Consider the following 25,190-nt stretch of genomic DNA (forward strand, 5'->3'; position numbering starts at 1 on the left):
AAAAGAAATGGATGGTGTTGTAGATGTGCTGCACCTGACCTATACTTGCAGCAGCCATTGGTTCATAATCAAAACTAATCAACTTCGCAGACCAATCTTGACCTAGTTCAACGTTCAATACTTGATTCAGCTGGCTCCTTGGCATTACATCAGCACCTTGACGAACAATATCCAGAGCAGCTAAGATCTTTGAGGCAAGACAGAAAGATGATACGAACATATCAAAATTATGGAATATGCAAGAGAATCTTGGACTTCAAAAAGAAAATGATACTGAAATTACACAAAGTTATTGTTGCCAAAGAAAGATAACCATGTTCATTGATTTAATGCCTGAACGTAGACCCTTCAATTGTGCTAATGACCAAATGGGAAAACTCGATGACAAATGTGCACTTGAGTGGTGTTATTTATTTATTTATTTATTTTTACGGGAAACCAACTTTTCATTGAAAATAAATGAAAAATTACAAAAAATGCTCAAAAGATACAAACTCCTGAAGGAGTGAAAAAAATAGTAACATAGGAACTAACTAGGAACAAAAGCATCCTATGAGGAACAAATAGTGCTAACAAAGTAATCTTTAAAATGAGTAGAAATAGAACACAATCGAGATGCTTTATACTTAGCTAAGTCGAAACATTCAAGCCAATCCCAACTCTTGTCTTCAAAGATTCATTGGTTTCTTTCTAACCAACTTTCCAAAAGAATAGCTTTGACCCATTTTCCCATGAAAAGGCCCAAAAAGAAGCTGTATAACATTATCTTTCACAGAACTTGAAAAAACCCACGATAAGTTGAAGAGAAGAAAAAATCTTGCCCAACAAAAGGCTGCAAAAGGGCAGAAAAAGAATATGCGGACTTGGCAGTCACTATTAGCAGAGCAGATAACACAAAATGTGCATTTCAGAGGTTGGAACATCTAACTTAATCGGAGAAAAATACTACCTTTAATTTCATCTATTAAATTCTTTTTTTCTTGAACAAGAAACAAACTTTTCATTGACAAATAAAAATAAGAAAAATTTACAAGGATACAAACTCCGAAAGGGAGCAAAAAAATTAACTAAATGGCCAAATAAAAACAAATCTACAAAAATTACAAGGGAATAAAATATTAAAGAACTAAACGCCTAATATCTTAACAAAACGACGAGCTGAAACAACCAAAACCACTTCCTTCAATTTCCAAAGCTACACCAATATATTGAACATGAGAAAAGTACATCAAGAAGCCTTTGATGAGAGCACCAATCAAAGAATGCCCAAAAAACGGAAATGTCCCATAAGCAATATAATAACAAAATTTTGCATTTGAACAACTTCTACATGGAGAACCAAAGGCGTCCATAATCCATTACCCAATGCTACCAGCAGACCCCTACGAGTTGCCACCATATGAAGAACCCAATGTGCACAATTAAGGAACCAAAAATTTCGACATGCAGAGGGAAAACGTTTTGTTTTTGTATAAAAGGTCCATAACGCGTCCAAGTATCCCGACGTCTAAACATTAGACAACCCAAAAAGAGCATTCAAAGAATAGACGACCACTCCCTGAGAGAGAACTTGATGCATTAACAAAATATCCTTGTTAATTGCCGATTTGACCCCGAGATCAACTCTACTTAAGTAGAAGAGGTAAGGAAAATGCTCTCTTCTCTCTCCTCCCTTACGTCTTTTTTCTTCGTTCTTGATTATCATGTTCCTACCAGTCTTAAGGTTCAGCCTTCTGTTTGGATTTCTCTGCTGGTTTTTATTCTTGAGTGAAAGTTTCTAGCATAATGGATTTGAGAAGTGGCAGTGTTGAAAACAATTATTATTGGATTTAGTGTGAAAATGACTGTTTTTTATTTTTATTTTTATTAAAGATTCAATAAAGAATGTTCAGATTCCTCTTCGAGTCTCCAACTTTAGTGGTTTGAGAGGGCTTTGGTGGATTTGTTGCATTTTCCAGTTCATTCGAAGTTCTTCAAGCAGGACAGAGATGAAAATGGAACTTTTTGACTTCAGAAGAAGAGGTTTCCACACGATTGGTTTCTGGAATGTGTTGTTTGGCTAACTTTAAGTGGAAGAAAGTGTGTATAGGTGCCTGCTGGGTTTAGTAAAAAAGGTTGGGGCTAGGACATGTTAAAAGATTCCTTGGTGAATGCCAACGGAAAAAACTTGAAGGCCAGCTACACCGCCAAAAGATAATTGGAGAACGGATGACATTACTTTGAATTCATATGCTGATTTAGTTAGAAAAAAGGATCTTTCAAAGCAATACTGGGTTAGAAAAGAAACAGAGGTCCTGGAGTTATATTGGGACAATATCATGGTTATTTCAAAATTGTGCGCACATGACAACCGGAAGGATATTGCTCCTTATATAAAAGGAAAATTCTCACAAGACTACCAAATAAATTGTTTTATGGCGGGTAAGGCGCTCTTAAGGTTTGGAGATGGCAAATTGTTGAATTTGAATTGGGTAAATGGTAAGTGGAGAAAGATAGGAGATTATTATGTAAAGTTTGAGGAATGATGTTTTGAAGATCATTGTAGGAAGGAAGTGGTGGAAGGCTATGGAGGGTGGGTTAGGCGATTTGTAGAAAATATCTGCGGAAACCGCAAATCTCTTGGATTGCTCCGAAGCTTTGATAGAGTTGGAAGAGAATGTGTGTGGTTTCCTTCCTGCAACCATCGACAATAACACTAAGTATGGTAGATTTGAAGTTTGCGTGGTTACTGTTGAGGATTTTGCAAATAAACAGAGGTTGATTCTTAAGAATTTATTGTCTGCAAGCTCCTAAAATTTGTTAAGAGGTGCTTATTGTTAATGAAACGTTTGTTTCTTGTTAAAAAAAACTCCTAAACGTGCAAACATTACAAGAACCATGGTTAGGAATCTGAGGTAAAACATGTACTTTTCTCCACTCATTCAGCTCTTCTTCTATTGTTTTCTATTTTTTATAATAAAGGTGGTAGTAAGATGAATTAAAATAAGAACAATACCGGAGCTGGTACAAGAGATTCATCCTGTATACTCAACATCTGCCCAATTTTTAATGCAGCTCCACGCATTCTACACAAAGCAAGAGCCAAACGTTCTGCATTCTTTTCAGATAAGAACGGGGACAGAGCAGAAGAATGGTTTTGCAGATTTTCTGGGCCAAAAACAAGCCTCTTGGCTGATTCCTCCAGTGTTCCCCATGCAAGACTAGCTCCTAGCCCGGCAAACCTACAAGTAGTGATATTTCAGTTGTATCAAAACCAGTTAACATATTTTTCATTTTTGAACCAGAAACAAACTTCTCGTTGATATAATTTTTTTTTGAACAAAAACTATGAAAAGGAGAAAAAGTTCAAGAATACAAACTCCCATAGGAGTGAGAGAAATAGGAAAAAATGAAAGCAAAATATAGGCTCGACAGAGAGCAATACAATCAACATGAGAGTGATATCAAAAGCCAACAAAAGAAACAATCTAACTTCAAACAAAAAGATCCACCAAGATGTGATGACACAAAAGAGAAATTTTAGAAGTCTTTAACTTTGGGTTCTCCATCTTTAACTTTTGCATATAGATCTTTGAAAATCGGGGAGAATTTGGCTTGAATTTCAACTAGCTCCCTAGCCCAAGCGACTTCAATCTCCAACCTTCTTCTAGAAAATTCTTCTCACGTCAAGGCCCATTCTTCTCGTTGATATAATGAAAAGGAAATACAATGTTCAAAAGATATGAATTCCCAAAGGGAGAGGGAAAACAAAAAAAAAACAACACAAAAGAAAGCAACCTCAAAAGAAACTAGAATCACAACTGAAATGAGTCATCCACTGACTAAATAAAAGAATCAGTTGAACATATTATCATTGTTCAACCACTTTTTTTTTTGGTATGAAACAAATATTTCATTGATGGTATGAAATATACAAAATGCCACATGGGCAATTACAAGAAAACCTTCCAACTTGTAATAAGTTCATTTAGAGACTAGCTATTGAAGGGGGTAGAAACATTTACACCAACCAAGAGCTAGAGTAGTAACCCTATCAAAAAAGATGTTAAAGGGGAGCGCTTTGTCGTTGAAGACCCTATTGTTTCTTTCCAACCAAAGACTCCAAAGGAAAGCCCGTAACAAACTGGGTCCACAAGATCATTTTTCCTTTTTTGATAAAGGAAGATTGTTGGTTTGTTGTGTAGTACTGTCTTCCATCCAAATGTAGGAAGGAGATAATTCCAAAAATGATTTGCATATATGCAATGATTTTTGTGCTCCCTAGATAGTTGAACAATTAAATTATTGAACCCTACGGCAGAGAACTTTATGATGCAAATTAACGTATTTTTCTTGGCAAGAAACAAAATTTTCACTAATAAATGAAAATAAAATAAAAAAGTTAACGGTGTGGAGCTCTAGGCGGATTGGCTGGTCTTCTTTGGATGCTGAGGGGACGGCAGGTGGGTTTTTGATCATGTGGAAAGGAGAAAAATTCACAGTGGCTCTGATAGGTGAGTTTTATGTAACTATTGATTTTTGTTATAATAACATCTTTAAAGGGTGGATCTCAGGTGTGTATGGCTTAGCCACCCCTCACGGTAGAGAAAACTTTTGGAATGAATTAACTGCCCTTTTAGAAATTTGTGCTGGTTGCTGGTGTTTAAGAGGTGACTTTAATGTAACAAGATGGACTTCGGAGAAGCTAGGAGGAGGCCGATAACTAAAAGTATGAGGATAACTAAAAGTATGAGGATTTTAAATGACTTAATTGCTGAGCTTGATCTGGTAGATATTCCAATGAAGAATGGCCAATTTACTTAGTCGTGTGGTAGGGATTCCCCGTCTACCACTGGAATGGATAGATTCCTCATCTCGAAATGTTCGAATTTGGCCTTTAAAGATGTTTTGTTAAATAGGCTCTCTAGACCAACATCCGATCATTTTACCCTTTTACTCAGTTTCGGTTCTCACAAATGGGGCCCAACCCCTTTTTGGTTTGAGAACATGTGGATGGAACATCCGAATTTTATGGTAAACATTGGTGGATGGAGGTTTCTCCTAGGGGATGGTTGGGTTATGCATTCATGGAACGTTTAAAAATTCTTAAGGGACATTTGATCAAGTGGAATAGGGAAGTTTTTGGTAGAGTGGACTGTGAGAAAAAACAGTGGTGGATGAAAATTGATGGGATAGGCAAGGCTGAGGAGAGGGGTCACCTAAATGCTGACTTGAACAAACAAAAGGAGAGCTTTGAGAATTCAGCTTTCATAAATGGTTTTTAAGGAGTTTAAGTTATGGTCTCAAAAATGTAAGCAGCAGTGACATTTGCAAGGAGATGAAAATACTCACTTCTTCCATCAGTGGGCTTCGGCAAGAAAAAATAGAAACTATGTTTCATTGATAGAGGATCGACATGGGAATTTGCTCACTGCCGATAAGGATATAGAGCAAGAAATTGTGCAGTTTTTTGAAAGGTTGTATGCTACTACGGAGGGCTCGAGATCAATGTTTTAAAAGTCATAAGGCAGCCTCGAGGCTTTTTCTCAGCGAGAGGCGAGGCGTAAGTCTCGAGGTGGTATGAGGCGTAGGCCTCATTTTAAATAAGGAATCATAAAAATTTTAAACTTTGTATTATAAAAGTACAAAACATACTTAAAAATTCTAACAACAAAAGAAATATATCAATAGTCCATTGATGTACATGAGTACATCAAACCTTTTAGAATCATTATCACTAAAAAAAAACAAGTGAGGTGAACAAAGAGAGGAAAAAAAAGGGAGAAACAAAACTAAAAGAAAAAAGAAGAAAAATTGCTACCCTTTGGATAAGGAACTTTGTATTAGCAAAAGGATAGAAACACAAAAAGCAGCCTAAGCCTAAGGGCAGGGGGAAGAGGGACTCCCCTCCCAAGAACTACAAAAGAAGAGCTCTCCAGTCTTGCACAATCGAAGAGAGGCTATAATTACAAAAGAATTTGCCTATGACACCACCATGAAGTGTGTAAATGAACTGTATTACATAAAACTTCAAAAGAAGAAATCTTATCTTCAAAGATTCTAGCGTTCCTTTCCAACCAAAGATTCCACTACTGCGCGACTCCAAAGGAATTTTGCTTTCCCTCTGAAAGGCCACCCTCTTAGAGTTTCATATAACCACCCTTAAATATTCTGAGGAGGGCAAATGGAGAAACCAAAAATTTGGAACAAATAGGACCATCCACGTGAAGCAAACTAGCAATGAAGGAAGACATGGTCCATAGTATCCTCATTCTTCTGACATAAAGCACAAACTAAAGGATAGAGTCCAATTTGGACACTTTCTCTGTAGTCTTTCTGTGGTATTTATAGTCCTATAAGCTAGAGTCCATAGGAAAACTTTATCTTTTTTAGGGATACAATATTTCCATAAGAGAGAAGATATGAGAGGTTCCCTTAATACAGTATGTAATAACCAAAAGAAAAAAGAGAAAAAAAAAACATAGGAAAACATAGTAGATAGGAGGGAAAGAGAAAGAAAAGGAAATTTTAACCCACTTTTTCTTGCCGTCAATCTACTGGTTTACATTTTTATTCATTATACAAATAAAGACAAACTAGGTTTGTCTTTTAGTTTGGTCTAGGTTGCTATTTACTTATAGAATAATAAGATTTTAAGTTAAAAATATTATATCAAAGTCTTAAGATAATTATGTTTCTGTCAGAGCACTAAACCACCTTATTAATTTCGCCCCACCACCGCCAAAGACTATTTTTATTTGAGGCTGACGCCTTTTAAGCCTCAAAGGCTTAAGCATCGAGGCTTACGCCTTTGTCATCTAAAGCATAAGCATCTTTTTATTTGTTACAGGCGTAAGCCTTGAGGCATGATATAGCCACCACGCCTCAAGGAGTAAGTCTTGACCGATTTTTAAAACATTGCTCGAGATTCACTTTGGAGGGTATTCAATGGGCTCCCCTTAGTAGACAGTGGAATAGATGGTTGGAGGAACCTTTTAAAGAAGAAGAGATTCGGAAAGCAATACAGAGCCTTGGAAATTTGAAATCTCCAGGTCCTAACGGTATGTCGAATGATTTTTTTTTTTAAAACTTGGAACATCTTGAAGACAAACATAGTAGAGGTGTTCCAAGATTTTTTTGAAAATGGAATTATTAACAATCGGACCAATGAGACCCATATATGCCTCGTTCCAAATAAGCTAAAGGCTAATAGAGTTTGTGAGTATAGACCTATTAGTTTGGTTACCTCCTTGTATAAAATTATCTCAAAGGTGTTGGCTGATAGACTTAAAAAAGTCCTCCCTTTAATTATTGATGACTTTCAGGCGACCTTCGTGGAGGGAAGACAGATTCTTGATAGTCGATGTTATTATGGTTGCTTCGAAGGTTGTTGGGGAATGAAAAGATAAGAGAAAGACAGACTTCTTGCTAAAGCTCGATTTAGAAAAAGCTTATGACAAGGTTGATTGGGATTATCTCGACGGGATCTTGATGAACAAAGGCTTTGGCAATAGGTGGAAAATGTGGATTAGAGGCTGTCTTACATCAACCAATTTCTCCATCATTATCAACGGGAAACCGCGAGGGAAAATTAAAGCGAGAAGGGGGATTAGGCAAGGAGACCCCCTTTCCCCTTTCCTCTTCACTATTATTGGAGACTCTCTTAGTCGGTCCATCCATTTTTGTTGCGAAAGAAGAATCCTAAGTAGCTCTATGATAGGCCACAATGGGGTTAAGCTCACACACCTACTCTTGTATGCCGATGATACTATTATTTTATGCCAGGATGATGATGACAACTTAGAAAGATGGTGGACTTTCCTAGATCTCTTCAAGATGGGAGCTGGTCTTTCTCTCAATTTAGAGAAGACAGCTTTGGTGGGAATCAAAGTGGAAAAGGAGGTTCTTCTTCATGAAGCTTCATTTTTTGATCGTAAAGTAGAGGTTCTCCCTATTAACTATCTGGGTGTTCCTCTAGGAGGAAATTTCAAAAAAGCTTCCTTTTGGGATAACATTGTTGAGAAGTTCAGGGCTAAACTCGAGAAATGGAAAAATCTTATGCTCTTAAAAGGGAGGTAGACTCACTATGGCTCTTTTAGTTTTTAATAGAAAATTGTTAGAAACTTCTTTTGGAGTGGTTATGGTCAACACCCTCAGAGGCATCTAGTGAGTTGTGAGCGTACTTCCCTGCCTAAGGCCTATGGAGGGTTGGGGATTGGAGCTTACGAGCAAAGAAATAATGCCTTGCTTCATAAATGGTTGTGGAGATTCATCCAAGAAGAAAACCCTTTGTGGAAACGCATTATTTCGAGTATATACAATAGATAAGGAAATAGTTGGCTGCCAACACCATCTAGACGGGCCACTAAGGGGAGGCCTTGGATGGGAATTGCGAAGATGAGCAATGGTTTTCTGAATTTTATTTCATTCAAGGTGAAGAATGGGCAAAAGATTAAATTCTGGAGGGATTCTTGGTTGGGAGACACTCCTTTTGAAACCATATTTCCAAATTTATATAGAATAACAACCAAGAAAGATTGTACCGTAGCTGAATGTTGGAACAACGAGCAATGTGATTGGAGTTTTGGTCTAAGAAGAGGTCTTTTCTATTGAGAGGTGCACAGCTCGATGAGGTTGATGGAGATGCTAAACTCCTTTAGATGGGAGGCGAGTGAAGACAAGGTGGAATGGGTTTTGGGAAGGGAGAAACGTTTTACCACCAAATCTATGTTCCTAAAGCTTACGGTAGTGACTCCCTTTCTAAAGTCCCCTCTTATTACTTTGATATGGAAGTTCTCCTGTCCAAAAAAGATCAAAGTCTTTCTTTGGAGTGTAGCTTACAGAAGCCTAAATACCCACGAGAAACTGCAGAAGAAGCTCCAAAACTGGACGATTTCTCCCTCAGTAAGCACCCTATGCCTTAGAGGAGAATATTGATCATTTGTTTCTCCATTGCACCTTCGCTTCAAATTGTTGGTTCTTTATAAGAAGGTCGAAGATTGGCTGATTGAAGTAGTTCACGGTGGCACTTTAAAAGGGAGAGCGAGGGTCCTTTGAAGTTGTGCTGGGAGAGCTTGTTTATGGAGCATATGAAATGAAAGAAACCAACGAGTTTTCAACGACACTTCCCAACCATTTGATAATTTTTGTGAAAATGTACAAATTACTACGACATCTTGGTGCCTTACTTATAGGAGATTCTTTTGTAATTACAGTCTAGCTTCTCTTTCAAAAGTGGGGCCCTTCCCCTTTTCGGTTTGAGAACATGTGGCTAAATCACCCCTCCTTCTTACAAAATGTAGAGTCTTGGTGGAAAGAGTGTGTGGCCGACGGTTGGCCGAATTTCGTCTTCATGGCAAAACTTAAGGAGTTAAAAAAGAAGATAGTGGTCTGGAATAAGGAGGAGTTCGGGGTGGTTGAGAATGAGAAGAGGGAAATGTCTGCAAAGATAGGAGAACTAGACAAAGAGGAGGAAAGTGGGGAGGAGCTTTCTGAAGAAAACTTTTCTCTCAGGAACTCTTTGAAAGCTTCTTTAATGGAGGTGACCCTGAAGGAACAGGCTCAAAAGTGCAAATGGAGTTGGCTTAAAGATGGCGATGAGAATTCTCATTTTTTCCATCGATGGGCTTCGGCAAGAAGGAGCAAAGCCTCTATACAACATCTTTGTGACAGCAACGGTTCGGTTTTCACCACAGAAAGAGAAATTGAATCAGAGGTTTTAAACTACTTCAATCAGTTATATGCTAGAGCTGAAGGTGAAAGATTTATTTTTGAAGGCTGTGATTGGAACCCTTTACGGCCCTCTTTAGCTGATAGTTTGGAGGAACTGTTTGGGGAAGAGGAGATATGGAAAGCTATTCAAAGTTTTGGAACACTGAAGTCTCCGGGTCCTGACGGCTTTTTACTATGGACTATGGAGTTCTTTAAAAAATCTTGGAACATTCTCAAGTCCGATATAGTAAGGGTGTTCCAAGAGTTTTTTAAGAACGGGACCGTCAATCGTTGCACTAATGAAACCTACATTTGCTTGATTCCGAAGAGTTCACAAGCAAATAAAGTCAGAGACTTTAGACCCATCAGCCTGGTTACCTCGCTGTACAAAATTATAGCCAAGGGTTTGGCTGAAAGGCTTAAGAGGGTTCTGAGGTACATTATTGATGATGCGCAAGTTGCCTTTGTGGAGGGTAGACAGATCTTAGACGCTATGTTAGTGGCAGCAAAGGCTGGAGGAGACTTTGGTAGTGCCAAAAAGAGCGGTTACCTGTTTAAGATTGACTATGAAAAAGCCTACGATTTGGTTGATTGGGACTATCTAGATGCGGTTCTCTTGAGAAAAGGATTTGGGCAAAGGTGGAGGAAGTGGATCAAGGGGTGTGTCTCCTCGATCAACTTTTCTGTTTTCATCAATGGTAGGCCTAGGGGTAAAATTAACGCTACAAGGGGATTGAGGCAAGGGGATCCCCTATCCCCTTTCTTGTTTACGTTGATTGGTGATTCCTTTAGTCGGATTGTGAATTTTTGTTGTACCAAGAGAATCGTACAGGGCTTCGAGGTGGGTCGAGATAGGGTGTTGGTGTCTCACCTTCAATATGCAGATGATACTATCATCTTTTGTCCGGCCTTTAAAGGTAACCTTGACAGATGGAGGGCTTTGCTTTGGCTGTTTACTAAGGGGTCCGGGTTGTGTATCAATCTAGCCAGGTCTTCTCTTATTGGTATTAATCTAAATGAGAAGAAAGTTGCTTCCAAAGCAACCTCTTTGGGGTGCCGAGTTGAATCCTTGCCGTTTAACTATTTGGGGCTGTCGCTTGGTGGAAATCATAGGGCGATTGAGTTTTGGAGACCGATGGTGGAAAAGTTCAAAAACAAGCTTGCCAAATGGAAAAAATTATTACTGTCTAAGGGGGGAAGATTGACTTTGACCCAATCAGTGTTGAATAGCCTTCCTATATTCTATTTTTCGTTGTTGAAGGCTCCTGCGAGCATTACGAAGGAGTTGGATAAGATAGTGAGAGATTTTTTTTGGAGGGCAGGGGCTGGTCATGGTTGCAGAAATCTGGTGAAATGGGATATTTCCTCTCTTCCTGTGAAGTTGGGTGGTTTGGGGATAGGTGGATTCCGTTATAAAAACACTGCCTTGTTAACGAAGTGGTTGTGGTGTTTTACTCAGGAAGACAACGCCCTCTAGAGAAGAATCATAGCTATCATCTACGGTGTTGATAAGTACGGGTGGCTGACAAAAGTTCCCAAAAGGAAAGCAAGGGGAAGGCCGTGGTTTGATATAGCCAAAAATATTGGATCTTTCAAAGAAGCGGTGGTCTTTAAAGCAAGTCAAGGAACTAGACTAAGTTTCTGGCTAGACAAATGGGCTGGCAAAGTGCCCCTTGCACATGAGTTTCCGAATATGTTTGTTCTCTCTTTTAAACAGAATCTCATCGGTCTCTGAATGCTGGAATGAGGGCAATTAGTCATGGGACCTAGGCATAAGAAGGGGATTATTTGATAGAGAGTTGGAGCAATGGATGAGGCTGGTGGAAAGGTTGGACGTTGTTCTAGGGAGGGAAGTGGATAAAATAGTGTGGAACCTTGAGGGGGATGGACTTTTCTCTACAAAATCAGCTTATTTGGGCCTTCTGGATTCAAATGACAATACACTCAAGGCCCCGTTAGTTAACTTTATTTGGAAAAATCCTATTCCGAAGAAAGTGAAGGTTTTTTTATGGTCGTTGGCCTACCGCGCATTGAACACTTATGAGAGGCTCCAAAAGAAATGCCCAGGGTGGTCGATCTCCCCTTCAGCATGCTGTTTATGTTTGAAAGAAGCAGACCACTTGTTTATTCACTGCTCGTTTGCTAAGAAAGGATGGACGGTCTTGTTTGACATTTTTGGGCTCTCGGTTTGTCTGCCTAGGAGCATCGAAGATTGGGTGCTTGAGTGTTTTCACGGATGGCATCTTTTTTTTATAAGAAACAAAATATGTGTATTCAAAACAAGAAGGCCCCTAAAGGGGATACAAACAAAAGGCGGAGGGTAGAGCTAACCCTCCCCAAAGCTCTATACAATCACCGCTTTCCAATCTTGTGTAAGCAAAAGAAGATTGTAGTTACAAAAAATTTTCTTGTGTAGTATAGCCCACCAAGAAGCTAGATGCTTAATATTCACACAAAAAGAATCTAACAAAATCAACTTATCTTCGAAAAGCCGACAATTCCGTTCCTTCCATATCGACCATAAAAGAGCCCGAGCTGCACAATTCCAAAGAACCCAAGCTTTGCCCTTGAGCTGCCTTCCTCCATAACCTTCAGCAATGAAATCCTCAATTCTTCTAGGAATACAGAGAGAGAAATCTAGCAAAGAAGCTATAAACCCCCAAACTTTGGACACAAAAGGGCAATGGAGAAAAAGGTGGTCCACTGTTTCATTGTTGCTCATACACATTGTGCACACAGAGGGAGAAAGAGTCCAATGAGGCAATTTCCTTTGAAGTTTCTTTGCGGTATTTAACCCTCTATAGAACAAAGTCCAAATGAAGAATTTTACCTTCTTTGGGACTCTAAAATTCCATATCAAGCTTGCAGTAGCTGAATTAAGTTGAGGAGAAGGGGACGTGAGGGCCATGAAGGCTGAATTGACTGTGAAACGGCCGGATGGGTCCGCTTTCCACCATAAAATGTCCCTTCCATTTCCGATAGCTGCACCTTCTATTTTTCCAGTGAAGTTTGCCCATCTACTCATTTCCCTTTTAAAGAGATTCCTTCTGAAACCAAGATTCCAGGTTAAGGCCTCTGTACACCAACAATCCGCGATGGACATACCTTTCTTGGAGGATAACGCAAACAAATCTGAGAAAGTGGTGGAAAGAGGGGGAGAATCAATCCATGGGTCCTCCCAAAATCTGACTTGGGCACCCGAGGATACTTTGAAGAAGGAGAACTTTTGAAAAGCTCTAAGGTTCCCTTGTATGTCCCTCCACGGTCTTCTCCTTCACGGATGGCATCTTAAAGGAAAAGCCTATTTTTTGTGGAGTTGTGTCTTCAGAGCTTTACTATGGAATATTTGGATGGAAAGGAATCTTCGTTCTTTTGAAGATAAGTCTAAATCTTTTGATTCTTTTTGTAATAGTGTACATATCACAACTTCTTGGTGGTGCCATAGAAATACAAAATTTTTTTGTAACTACAACCTCTCTATGATCCTACAAGACTGGAGAGCTTTGCTTTGTTAGTTGGTGTTCGTTTTTGGAGGGGGTCTTCTCGACCCCTGTCCCTTTGGTTGTATTTCGGCTCCATGTTGAATGAATCGTTTCTTTATCAAAAAAAAAAAATGAAATTGTTTCTTCTTCTTCTTCTCCTTTTTTTTTTTTTTTTTGGATAATTGGGAGTCAAAGCTCCCCAATATCAAAGACCACCCATGACCACCCCAAGGCACGAACCCGAGATACATTTAGGGCTTTTGGTATTAGGCTCACTAGAAGGTTTACAAAGCTGTTGAACAAGGAAACTCAAAAAAGGGGTTTGATGCAAGCTTGAAAAAATGCAAAATATCTTCAATGATGTTTAAAAATTAAGTTGGAGCTTCCTTGATGGTGTTATTTTCTTTTTTTCTTTTTCCTTTCTTATCAAAAAAGAATTTCTTTGTTTTTTTAAACAAAATACAAACTTTCATTGATGTATAGAAAGAAACAAAATTGTTCAAAGATGTAGATTCCCAAAGATGTGATAGATGAATAAAAAGATAACAAATACAAATACAAAGAATAAAAAGCTTCCTTGATGTTGTTGTTAGCACTAATGATAGAGGAATTTTACCTTATAGAAGAAAGAAATTCCTTGATGACGCAAATTAATGTATTAAGTATACTATTTAAATCATACCAAGAGGCTATATAAACAAAAAAATCGTTTAGATGACATCAGACCTCCCAAAGAACAGAGAAATAAAGTTAGACAAGCTCCCAAAACAATATCTTTGTAAAATTCTATATACAGCATATAAAAAGCAATGCAATGTGTAGGCGAAAGACCAGGGGTGATCGACAGAACAAGCTTATCAAAGAAGTATTTACTTTTCCAGGGAGTATGATTGTAGGAAGGAAATCAATGGAATCCAAGAGACGCGATGTGGATGACTATCGAATATGGAAAAGAAACGGGTGAACGAGTTCATATATTGTGGACGTATTAGAATGTAAGACGGAAACTTGGTCGACCTGACCCAACTATAAATCCTCGCTCAGCTCAATGAATTAGCTCGGTTATTGTAAGCGTAATTCATTAAAAAAGGTCATTAAGTCAACAGTAGACAACTATCACTCGCGGTATGGTACACAGGTACAGTTATCGTAACTCGTAATATAAAATAACAATTGCAAGTATATGTGAAAAAACATTTGATCACAAACCCAAGCGCTCTGGAGAAGGGGGTGGAGGGTACTCTTCTCTCTCGAGGCTTCCGTCGTTTGAAAGATGGGGCTACTTCCACTTGCTCACTCTGTGCTTCTCCTACTCGTGATCCATTTATTGCTGTAGAATCGGCATTGTTGGGGAGGTCCCCGGATTCGGTTTCGATTATCAGGTTATTCTTTTTGTCTATATTTTCGGAAAGAGCAGAAAAATCCGAAATGCATGTCTGATTTTGGCCAAACCCTAGATCAGAGATTGCCGGATCATTAACATCATTCGCTTGAATTGGAGGAGAAAAATAAGCAACAGAATCGCCCTTGGGGCGATATGCACTAGAAATTTGGCGAACTTTGCCTCTGGTGAGACCGGAAAGGTCAGTGACAGAGACAATGACTTTCTTGGCAGGTGCAGAAATAAGGCTTTCGAAATTCCCAATTCTGGCAATTTCCAATACTTGAGAACGTTTCAGCAGTTCTCTTGCGATTAAAGAAAACCCGTTGAAAAGCATGCTGGCCTCCCTAGATGTATTCATTGGCCTTCTTTGTATTTTCTAGCATGGATCTTGAGGATCTTTGTATCTGGGGCAGATAGATAGAACTCTAGGAAACGAGAACAGTAACGACTACGCGAGCCCTTCGACGATAAGTTGGAAACTTTTTTTTAGCTTTCTTTAGAGGTCACAACTCACAAAGTCACAACCAACTTTTGCATAATGAAAATTTTCATTTTAGATTACAGAATTTCTTTTTATCATATTACCATTTTTTTTAGTTTTAACAATCCATATCTATATAATACGTATTTTTTATGAAATATAGTATAATAGATAGAGGAGGAATAATAAAAGTTTTAGTATTGGATTAAAAGGTGGTAAAAATTAGTATTCTTTCGGAAAAGGGCTATTTAGCCCAAAATCCCAAGGTAATTTGTTTGGAAAAAGAAAATCACCCCGTCTAACTTCGGACTGTGGCCGAGTCAGGATTTTGACGACTGACGAACCTAATCTGCTCACTCTAATACTACGACCATGCTCTCCTTTCTCAATTCATCAGAACCACCGTCCTTTTCTTCTCTCTCCTGCTCCCTTTCCCGTTTAACTTCGATATTCCCGGCCATCGCCCCAGCCGCCGTTTCCTCAGTAGTTAATTTCAAAGTCGATCCTTTTCTTTCACGTGTCACCATCCCCAGCCCCAGCACCAGCACCAGCAACACAAAATCAAGTAAGTTTTCCTCAGATAGTGCAGTTAACACTGCTTCTCCTGCCAAACACTTTCGGCCCAGGTTCAAAAAATATTCGAATTTGGATCCCACGTTCTCAGATAGGGACGACAATGGGAATGATGAGGATTACTCTGACGCGTCAGACCCAGAAACGATATTTGAGAACGGTGTAAATATCAAAATCGAGAAGCTGGGCAACAACTCTCGTAGAATTTACTCGAGAATTGGTATTGACGCCCCCCTCCAGGCCGTGTGGAACATCTTGACCGATTATGAGAGACTGGCAGATTTCATACCTGGACTTGCTCTCAGCCAAATAGTTTATAAGACTGACAACCATGCCCGACTTTTTCAGGTACTTTTATTCTCTTCGCCGCCCCTTCCCTTTTCCATCATTAATTATGCAGGAACTTGAACTCATTTAATGACTTGTGGAGCGCGCTCCTTTTCTCTTTCTGTTTCTATTGATTCCATCCCTAGGGTTAAGAATATGTATAAACCATCATGGATGACAGTGGTCAATAAAGGACAATATAAATAGTAAATGGCTTAGAGGGAACGAGTTGGTGGCCACCTACCTAGTAATTAATATCCTACGAGTTACCTTGTCAACCAAATGTAGTAGGGTGAAACGGTTGACCCGTGATTAGTGAAGGTGCGCGCAAACTGGTACGGACACACGGATACAAAAAAAAAAAGGGTTAAGAATATGTATACGAGATTCAATATATCACTGTATCACAATCCAACTTAAGTTTTTGATTTTGATATAACTTGATATGTAATTATAACTACAGATCATGGATTAAAAAATCTCCAGAATCAGCTTATTTGTTTTTGTACTCCAACTTAAGTTTTTGAATTTGATATAATTTAATATGTTATTATAACAACAGATCATGGTTGCTAATGAATTTTCTATGTACTCCAATAGTGTTCTCCTGAATTGAAAGCTGCTTATTCATGCTATATTTATGCTATTTGGACTGGAGTGAGATGTATTATGAAATGTTATGGAACTTAAAATCACATCTTCATAGATAGTGTACAGTGTTACTCTTCTTCATGTATGACATGCTTTGACATTCTTTCAATAGGTTGGACAGCAAAACTTGGCATTTGGTTTGAAATTTAATGCTAAAGGAACCATTGATTGTTATGAGAAAGATCTTGAAAGACTTCCTTTCGGTAAAAAGCGAGTTATCAAATTCAAGATGATCGAAGGAGACTTTGAACTCTTTGAGGGAGAATGGTCAATTGAGCAGGTAATTATCCTTTACATAGATCAACATTTTTCTATGAGAAGTAATTACTTTTCGTTTATGAATTACAAGAAATTATATTAGTAGGTTCCTACGTTCTCTTACCCTTTTCTTTATAATCTGTACAACAAACCATTACTTTTATAACTTATTAAAAAGAAAGCTCGTAGCTTAGTGGCACACATGCACTCTCGTCCTTTCATGCTAGATTGAACTTCTAGCCACGGTGTTTTTTCATTTATTTCTTCTAGTTTCAATAATCAAATTCTTATTTTATTTATTTTTTATTTTTTTAGACAAGAAACAAAATTTTCACTGATGTATGAAAAGAAACAAACTCTTAAGAGAGTGAAGAAAAGAGAAAAGACATAACAGATCTCAATTTTTTATCTAAAAAACCTCCTGCAATATAATAGATCTTAAACATTCAATTTCTAAATATTTGATGTTTTAAAACTCAGTCTAAATATTTGACGTTTTAACTTTTTTTTTTAGTTGCAATCCAGGTTGGTTACATTATGTTTTTGTTAAGATAGTAACTGCCAGCTCTGTGAAAGCAGTTTTTTAGAGTAGTTACTCATGGCAGTTGTCAACTACTGCAGTTAGAAGAAGAAAATGAGGAACTTGAAAGTGAGGCTGGTTATTCTTATGAAATTGTATGGGTGATTAATAATGCTGTATTGATATTTCCTGCAATATATTGACTGTATTAATTTTTTTTATAAGAAACAACAACCTTCATTTAAAAGAGGTAACAAAGGAGCAACAACCTAAGGGTGGGGCCGAGAAGGCCCCCCCCCCCAAAAACTAATACATTACAGCTTTCCAATCACGAGTGAGTAAGGCTATATTGTAATTACAAAAGAATCTTCTATTAGCAAGGCACCAAGAGGCCGTTGTAATTTGTACATTTTCACAAAAATTAACAAAAGGGATGGACTTGTGGTTGAAAACTCTTTGATTCCTTTCCTTCCAAATACTCCATATTAGCGCTCGACTAGCACAACTCCATAGAAATTTTACTCGACCTTTCAAAGAACCACCTTGGATAATTTCTAGAAGCCAATCATCTATTAAACGACACAAACAACCAACTAAGCCACATTCCATCATCAAAAAGGACCAACCTTTAGCTGCAAAGGAGCAATGAAGAAAAAGATGGACAATTGATTCCCCATCCCTAAGACAGAGAGAGCACCCCGAAGGAGAAATCATCCAATTCTGTAATTTTTTCTGAAGCTTATCTTGAGTGTTGATACTCCTACATGCCACACTCCATAAGAAGATTTTCACCTTTTTTGGACAGTTAAACTTCCAAATCTTAGTTATAAATGGAGCTTTGAGCTTTGGGGTTACTTCGGACAGTTTAAGAAAAGTGGATTTGGTACTACCGTACTAGATATTTTGTCCCAAAGAAAGTAGGAGTGTATTGCAATGCTTATGTTCTTATCACAACAGCTGGTTGATATCCAAATTCCGTTTCCTTAGAAAAATACAACTGGACAGGATGGAATCCTAATCCTAATTCCAGCCGCGGGCCGCCATCACCTTCGCCATCTGCCGTCTGCCATCGCTGCCGCCTGCCATCACCTTCGTCATCCGTTGTTGCCATTTTCAGCTGCTACTGCCTGGTGTAAGCTCTTTGTTTTTCCCAGCTAAGTTGATCTTTGTGCCACTATCTGTTCGCCGTTAGATTCTCTTCGCACTATCGCCCAATTTCCATTCTTTCTTCGTATGTATTCCTTCATCAGCCTTCCTCCGACGCAATCGCCCTTTGTCGTCTGGTCTGATCTCTGACGCCTTTGCTCTCCGACGCCACTACCTAGTTCAGTCGTAGTTGTTCGCCATTGTCATCTATGGTTCGCGGGTACAAGTTTTCTCATTCAAGATTGGAGACGAATTTGAGAAGTTGCAGTGTTGAAAGCAACTTCTATTGGATTTGGCGTTTTGCGTGACAATGATTGTTTTTTCATTAAATATTCTATGAAGAATGTTCAGATTCCTCTTCAAGTTTTCCAACGTCAGTGGTTTGAGAAGGCTTTAGTGGAGCTCTTATGCAATTCAGGGATGGGAACAAAACTTGTTGACTCCAGAAGAAGAGATTCATGCACGGTTTGTTTTTGGTTTGTGTTGTTTGGCCCACATCGGGTGGAAGAAAATACGTATTTTGCCGGCTGGGATTAGTAAAAAAGGCTGAGAGCTTTTTGGGACATGCTAAATGATTACTTGGTCAACTTAAATGCAACGCTATTGAAGGAGGTCTCTAATTTTTCATACGCAAAGAGGGTTAGGAACGGAGAGGGCTAGGAAAAGGGACAGCATGATGCCAAACCCTACTGTAGAGGATGAAACAATTGTGGGGAAATGCTTTTTGGTCAAGCAACGAGAATCTGGAAAAGAGAGAAAATCTTATTGGATAAAAAAGGAATATGAAGTGGTGGAAACAGATTGGGATAATGTCATGGTTATCTCAAGATTTTGTGCATTGGATTGTTGGAAGGAAATTGTTGCATTCCTCAAAAGTGTCTTCTTGACAGATAAGACTTTACTTAGATTCAAGAATGGAAGGTTATTGGACTCAGTGTTTTCGAGGCGCACCCAGACGAGAGGCGAGGCAATTTGGCCTAGGTGCGACTTGAAAGGTACCAAGGCGAGCGCCTTCAATCGGGCGCTCGCCTTGACATACCTCCTAGCGCCTAGGCGCGTCTTCGCTTTATGGTGAGGTGAGCGCCTCGTTGAACTTAAGGAGAACCCACTTCAAAATGAAAAAAATAAAATAACGAAAGGAGAAGGAGAGTAAGAAAAAGAAGAAGAGAGAGAGGAGAAAAGTAGGAGATGAGGAGTGAGAGATGATAGGTAATGTTGAAGCGTTGAAGAAAGAAGAGAAAAAGAAGAAACATAGTTGAAGAAGAAAACCTTTTTTTTCCTTTTCGGTGCAAGAAGATGAAACGTTTGAAGGGCCTCATTTCCTAGAAGCAATAAAGAGGCTTCATTTTTCTAGAAACAAATGATCTGCATGTTGTCATATGGCAGTTTCGTTTTCCCATAATACAGCTGTTTCCATTTAATTATTTGGCTTTTACTGTTTATTTTAAATACAATTGAACTATTTTTTTATTATTTATTTTAAATACAATTTATCTCTACTTTTTCTTCTTTATGCCTACTTTTCTGAATTATTTATGTTCATTTTTATTTGAATATTATTTTCTTTTCAAAATTTTCACATTTTTTAAAATTGAATATTGATTTATTTTCCTCATAAAGATTATTTATTTATTATTTTATTGGGTGCGCCTTGCTTCACTCAGGCCTCGTCTTTTTATCGCCTCTCGTCTTAAGGCAATCAAAAGGCTTGTCGCCTTGAGGTGCGCCTTGCGCCTTGAAAACACTGATTGGACTTTGATTGGCTCAACGTCAAATGGTGCAAGATAGTTAGATTTCACTTGAAAATAGAAAAATGGAATCTTGAATAACATGCCAGGAACCAAGTTATGGTTTGTTTTGGAGGATGAGTGCAATTATGTGACTTACCTTTAGAGCTATGGAATATGCAATGCTTTCAGGCCATTGGAACTCATCTCGGTGGTTCGAAGAAAGTCTCTTCAAAAACACTAAATTTGTGACTGTTCAGCAACTTTGGTTCAAATTGAGAAGAATCTTTGTGGTTTTATTCCGGTTTTTATTGAGATAACTATGAAATATGTTTGTGGTACAAGCAGTTGCCATAAATGAAGCTACTAGCTCGTCATTCTTCTCCGTACCGCTCTCCAAGACTTCTTTGATTGCGGATTCTCCTAACCGTTGGACATTCAAAGATTGCAAGAAGTTATGGTAGATGAAGAATCTCAGTTTGGCAAAGAGTTTCTTTACAAGGATAAAAAGGTGGGCAGTCAAGACTCATTTAATCCTGTTAGAAGAAGCTAATGCATTGGTTGAGAATTTCGATAGTTTGGCAAAGCAACTTGCAGATAACCCTTCATCTACTCAGAACACTTCAGATGCCTCATATTTAGAAAAGGATATGACAGAACAATTGAGTACTCCTCTGGTCAGAAAAGTTGTGGACATTAATAAGGATATAGACATTATTGGTTCTACTAGTTTTCAAGAAATAAATGCAAAAGATGTAATGAATTGAAAGTAAAAGAGCATCCCATTTTCACCCGGTATGAATAATACCAAAAGACCATTCAGCCCTTTCCTCTTTACTTCTCTTGAAGGAAGCCTAATACTCTTTTTGCAAAGAGGCTCGGGAGCCTAATACTCTTTTTGTAAAGGAGCTCGCAAAGCCTTTGATTGTTGAAGGTGTACAAGTGAACTTGAATATGACTTTTAATGAGGAAAGAGAAGTAGTTAGTACAGACAAGCTAAATGTTCTTTTCTTTGGTTCAATACATTCCACTAGTGAGGGTTTGACTCATAGGATATCCTCCACCTATTCCTCGGATAGTGACTTTGAAGACGATGATGGAGCAGTTAGTATTTGTAGTGGACTCTTCATCAAAGTCAAAGTTAGACCTCCCTATTAAGGATATTTCTGAGCAATCCTTCGAGAAAGATTTTTAGATCCTTTTTAATGAGCAAAAAGAAGACGAGAAGTTATATTTTCCAAATTAAACAATCATTTCATTCCTTTTTTTTATTTTAAGAAATTGGGATTATTCTGGTCCCATTTGATAGTGATCTATGATTTTTAAGAGGTCGATTGGGTCCTCTAAGTTTTAATTTGTCTTGAAAAGTTGAAAGGTTCACAATTATTCCTTTTGGAGTTTTTTGTAGCATTGAACTTTCAGGTATTCACTTATAATTGTTGGTTTAATGCTTTGGCGGATGATTATTTGTGAAAAGTTAAATCATTGTAATTTATTCTAATAATAAATCGGTTAAAATACTATTTTGGTCCTTGTAATTTCATCTTTGGTTTACTTTGGTTCTTGTACTTTCAAAATGTTCATTTTAGTCTATGTAATTTCAACTTTGGTTCATTTTAGTTTATGAACTTTTAAAATATTTGTTTTGGTTCATGTACTTTTAAAAAATGACTATTTTAGTCCCTATTTGTAAAATTTTAACACAAATTCTACACATAATAAAAACCTTTTAATATAAAGTCATAGTTACATTTCAAAAAATATATTGAGAATAATGTCGTGTTGAATTTGTGATAGAAAAAATGAGATTAAAAATAAAATTAAGGGACCAAAATGGTCAAAGTACCAGGACAAGAACGAATTTTTTTAAAGTACAAGGGCTAAAATGAGTCCAAGTTGAAAGTACAGGGACCAAAATGAACTAAAGGTGAGAGTACAAGGACAAAAATAGTATTTTAACCTAATAAATATATGCTTTATAGTTTCAATTTTTTTTATACATGATGTATTTATATATAAAACATGGGAATCATATGACATTCATTTTCTACTGTTTTATAAACCACATGGTCTGAAATTAATTATTTTTTGACTATAGAAGAAATTGCAATCATATTAAGCTACATAGGTGTATTCAATTAGAGATGTATTTGCTCTTAGTGCTGATTTTATTCCTTAAAATAGTGGGGCACTATGACTAAGAGATCATGAGTTCAAATTCTCTGCCGCCACTTGTTGTACTAAAAAAAATATATGAATATGTACATACTGATTACAATGGATGAGTCTTGCAGGTGAGAATATGTGTGTTGGATGTATCTTGTCTTTGCCATTTATGTCATTGAATGAACTTCAGAATCTAGTGTACCAAAACACACTCATTATTTTAAATATCTGCCTAAAAATTTGTTACCCATTAGGATTAGAAATCATTGTGTTTGTTGCCTGGTGATTTGTTGATGTTATGCTTACTGTAAACTGTGATCACTGATTAGGCTGAAGAGTTGTTTCTCAGAAGCTGCTGGGACTCTCTCATTTGAACTTCAGAAAAAATTCTCATGATGTTTTTTGTCCACTTCTGAAGTTGAAACAAAGACGTGCTTGACCAAAATTATATGCTAGATGCTTTCCAATTCTAAGTCTGAACAATGTATGTGATTGGTTACGTTGATGCAGTTTGATAAAGATAGATGTCAAGATGATGATAACTTGCAAGAACAAGAAACACATACAACTCTATACTATAGTGTTGATGTAAAGCCCAAACTTCTGTTGCCCGTTCGGCTCCTTGAGGGTAGGCTTTGTGATGAGATAAAGGTGAACCTAACGTGCATTCGAGAAGAAGTACATAAAGCCAATTCAACCGCCTGCTAATAGATTTCTTCCCTCCGTTTATATAATGTAAGCATAGCCGCAATGAATTTGTAAGAGTTGATGGTGTAGCTACCTTTGCCAAATGAACTGATCCAAAAATTGACTGTTCTACAATCATATACAACAATTTTAAAGTTTCCTTTAGTCAAATTAGTTCCAGCGCAAGTTCTTGCTAAAAGCTACACTGAATTTGTTGATGTCCAGCTCAAGCACTTGGATAAAATGCTCTCTTCAATGTTATACTTGTAATTTGACTTCATATTTCTTGATTGACTGTAGCTAGCTTGCCTACTGCACAAACATTTCTTTATCAGCTCGTTGCTGCCACAACATTTAGGCCATGTTGCATGGGAATGATGAATTTGGTGGTGTTTATGGAATTGTAAAAATCAAATAAAATGAGACCTCATTTCAAACTTTGTAATTTCACTCTAAAAGGTATAATTGGTTCTTCTCATACAACTTCATTAATTTCATTTAAGCCTCATCATCGGGCCCAAAGTCTAAGTCCAGTCCAGGTTCGATCCAAGCTCGGCTCGACCCAACCTATTCATAAATGGTTGTTTTTCTAAATGGGGCAACTACAAGAATGGCTAAAATAAATAATATTGCATAAATAGTTAAATCACATTTTTTTTAAATCTTGAATAAATATTTTAGACCAATATATCTCTGTAACAAAAATTAGATATAGGGAATAAGGCAGATTTTGAAATTTATAGATTAAAAATATAAAATTCAAGGTTAAATATGAATATTTATAGGAAAATTTATGAAAACTCAAGATCCTAACCTTGTATTTGAAGAAGTTGGATTTAGTGGTAGCAACCCTTCTTTTTGACCCACATCTCCATCTCTCATCTAACTTTCATATTCACCTATAGTCTTCTATCGTTTCACTCAGGTCGTCGATCAATCATTATTTCGATCAATTGCCTCCGTCCGACACCGATCAGTTTCGTCTCATTCCGGTCAGTTTCTCTCCGTTTCGTTGAGCACTCTAGCCGTGGATGTATGACTCGTTGCCCAATTTAGGTTCACGCACCACCACCAAACATTCCATGCTCCATCGCCTTTGAGATCCACATCGACCGACAGTCCACTATTGTCCAGTTGCCTCTCCAGCTTAGTATTTTGTTTTGATTGTGGGACTTTGGACGATGTAAAATGAAGAGAAAAATGTTTAAAAGCTTGTTATTTGCCTTCCCATAATTTAGGGGGAATTTAAAAATAATTTTTTTTTTGCCTTCCTGTAATTTAGGAAGAATTTTAAAATAAAAAATATACGTTGGATCGACCACATGAATGTGTCGTTTAAAATCAAATTTGAGAAGTATATCTACATAAGTTCAACTACTTTATATAGTATATACACATGTTATTGGTGACCTTCTAATTTTGATATTTATCCAATTAGTATATACATGTATTGACCTCCTAATTTTGATATTTCTTCAATTAGTATATACATGTATTGACCTCTTAATTTTTTATAATGAGCTGCATTGTAATATATACATGTATTGACATTCTAATTTTGATAATTGAGTTGAATTTTGATATATACATTTTGACCTCTTAATTTTGATAATTGAGTTGCATTCTAATTTTGATAATTGAGTTGAATTTTGATATATACATTTTGACCTCTTAATTTTGATAATTGAGTTGCATTCTAATTTTGATAATTGAGTTGCATAATGATATATACAATACATGTATTGCCCTTCTAAGTTTATTAATTATTCAATTGGTATATACATTTATTGACATTCGAGTTTTAATAATTGATCAAATGTTTAAAAGGAATAAATGAAGGAAAAAAAATAAATCGACGACCAAAGAATATTCAAAAACTTAATTTGATAATGATATGCGCTCACATAAGTCCATGAGATGTGAGACAGTAGAATAATTGACAAATCATTTAAATTAACTGAAATTCAAAACAAAATAATTAAAATAATTAATTTAAAATCCCTTTAATTTAGTAAAAATAATTTAAATTCAAAGGAAGATGGTTAGGTGGTTGAATACAATAAAAAACCAAAAAACCATGGAAAATAGTATTGTTGAA

At 37.2% G+C, this 25,190-nt stretch overlaps 2 protein-coding genes across 3 annotated transcripts in view; one reads left to right on the forward strand and one right to left on the reverse strand.

Moving 5' to 3' along the window:
* ABC1 (ABC transporter 1) overlaps positions 1-15,057 on the reverse strand; it is a 28,703-nt gene extending 13,646 nt beyond the window's left edge. The window contains exons 1-3 of the mRNA XM_022303015.2: positions 14,382-15,057; positions 2,996-3,221; positions 35-187 (exon numbers count right to left, since the gene is read on the reverse strand). Coding sequence (XP_022158707.2) covers positions 35-187; positions 2,996-3,221; positions 14,382-14,914 — 912 coding nt within the window. The 5' untranslated portion in view covers positions 14,915-15,057. The remainder of the gene's footprint in view (positions 1-34; positions 188-2,995; positions 3,222-14,381) is intronic.
* Positions 15,058-15,224: 167 nt separating this feature from the next.
* Positions 15,225-23,372, forward strand: LOC111025172 (Polyketide cyclase / dehydrase and lipid transport protein). Of its 2 annotated transcripts, none has more exons than XM_022303022.2 (3): positions 15,225-15,958; positions 16,701-16,868; positions 22,735-22,909. In XM_022303022.2, the coding sequence occupies exons 1-3, from the start codon at positions 15,410-15,412 to the stop codon at positions 22,777-22,779; spliced, it is 762 nt and encodes a 253-aa protein (XP_022158714.1). In that variant the 5' UTR covers positions 15,225-15,409; the 3' UTR covers positions 22,780-22,909. The 2 variants fall into 2 exon arrangements, with proteins under 2 accessions (XP_022158714.1, XP_022158713.1); XM_022303021.2 differs by lacking the exon at positions 22,735-22,909 and adding an exon at positions 22,916-23,372 and having other exon boundaries at positions 15,233-15,958.
* The last annotated feature ends 1,818 nt before the right edge of the window (positions 23,373-25,190 follow it).

This window comes from Momordica charantia, assembly GCF_013281855.1.
Source record: "Momordica charantia cultivar OHB3-1 chromosome 7 unlocalized genomic scaffold, Mcharantia_2.0 BLBB01000007.1, whole genome shotgun sequence".
Classification (NCBI taxonomy): Eukaryota; Viridiplantae; Streptophyta; class Magnoliopsida; order Cucurbitales; family Cucurbitaceae; genus Momordica; species Momordica charantia.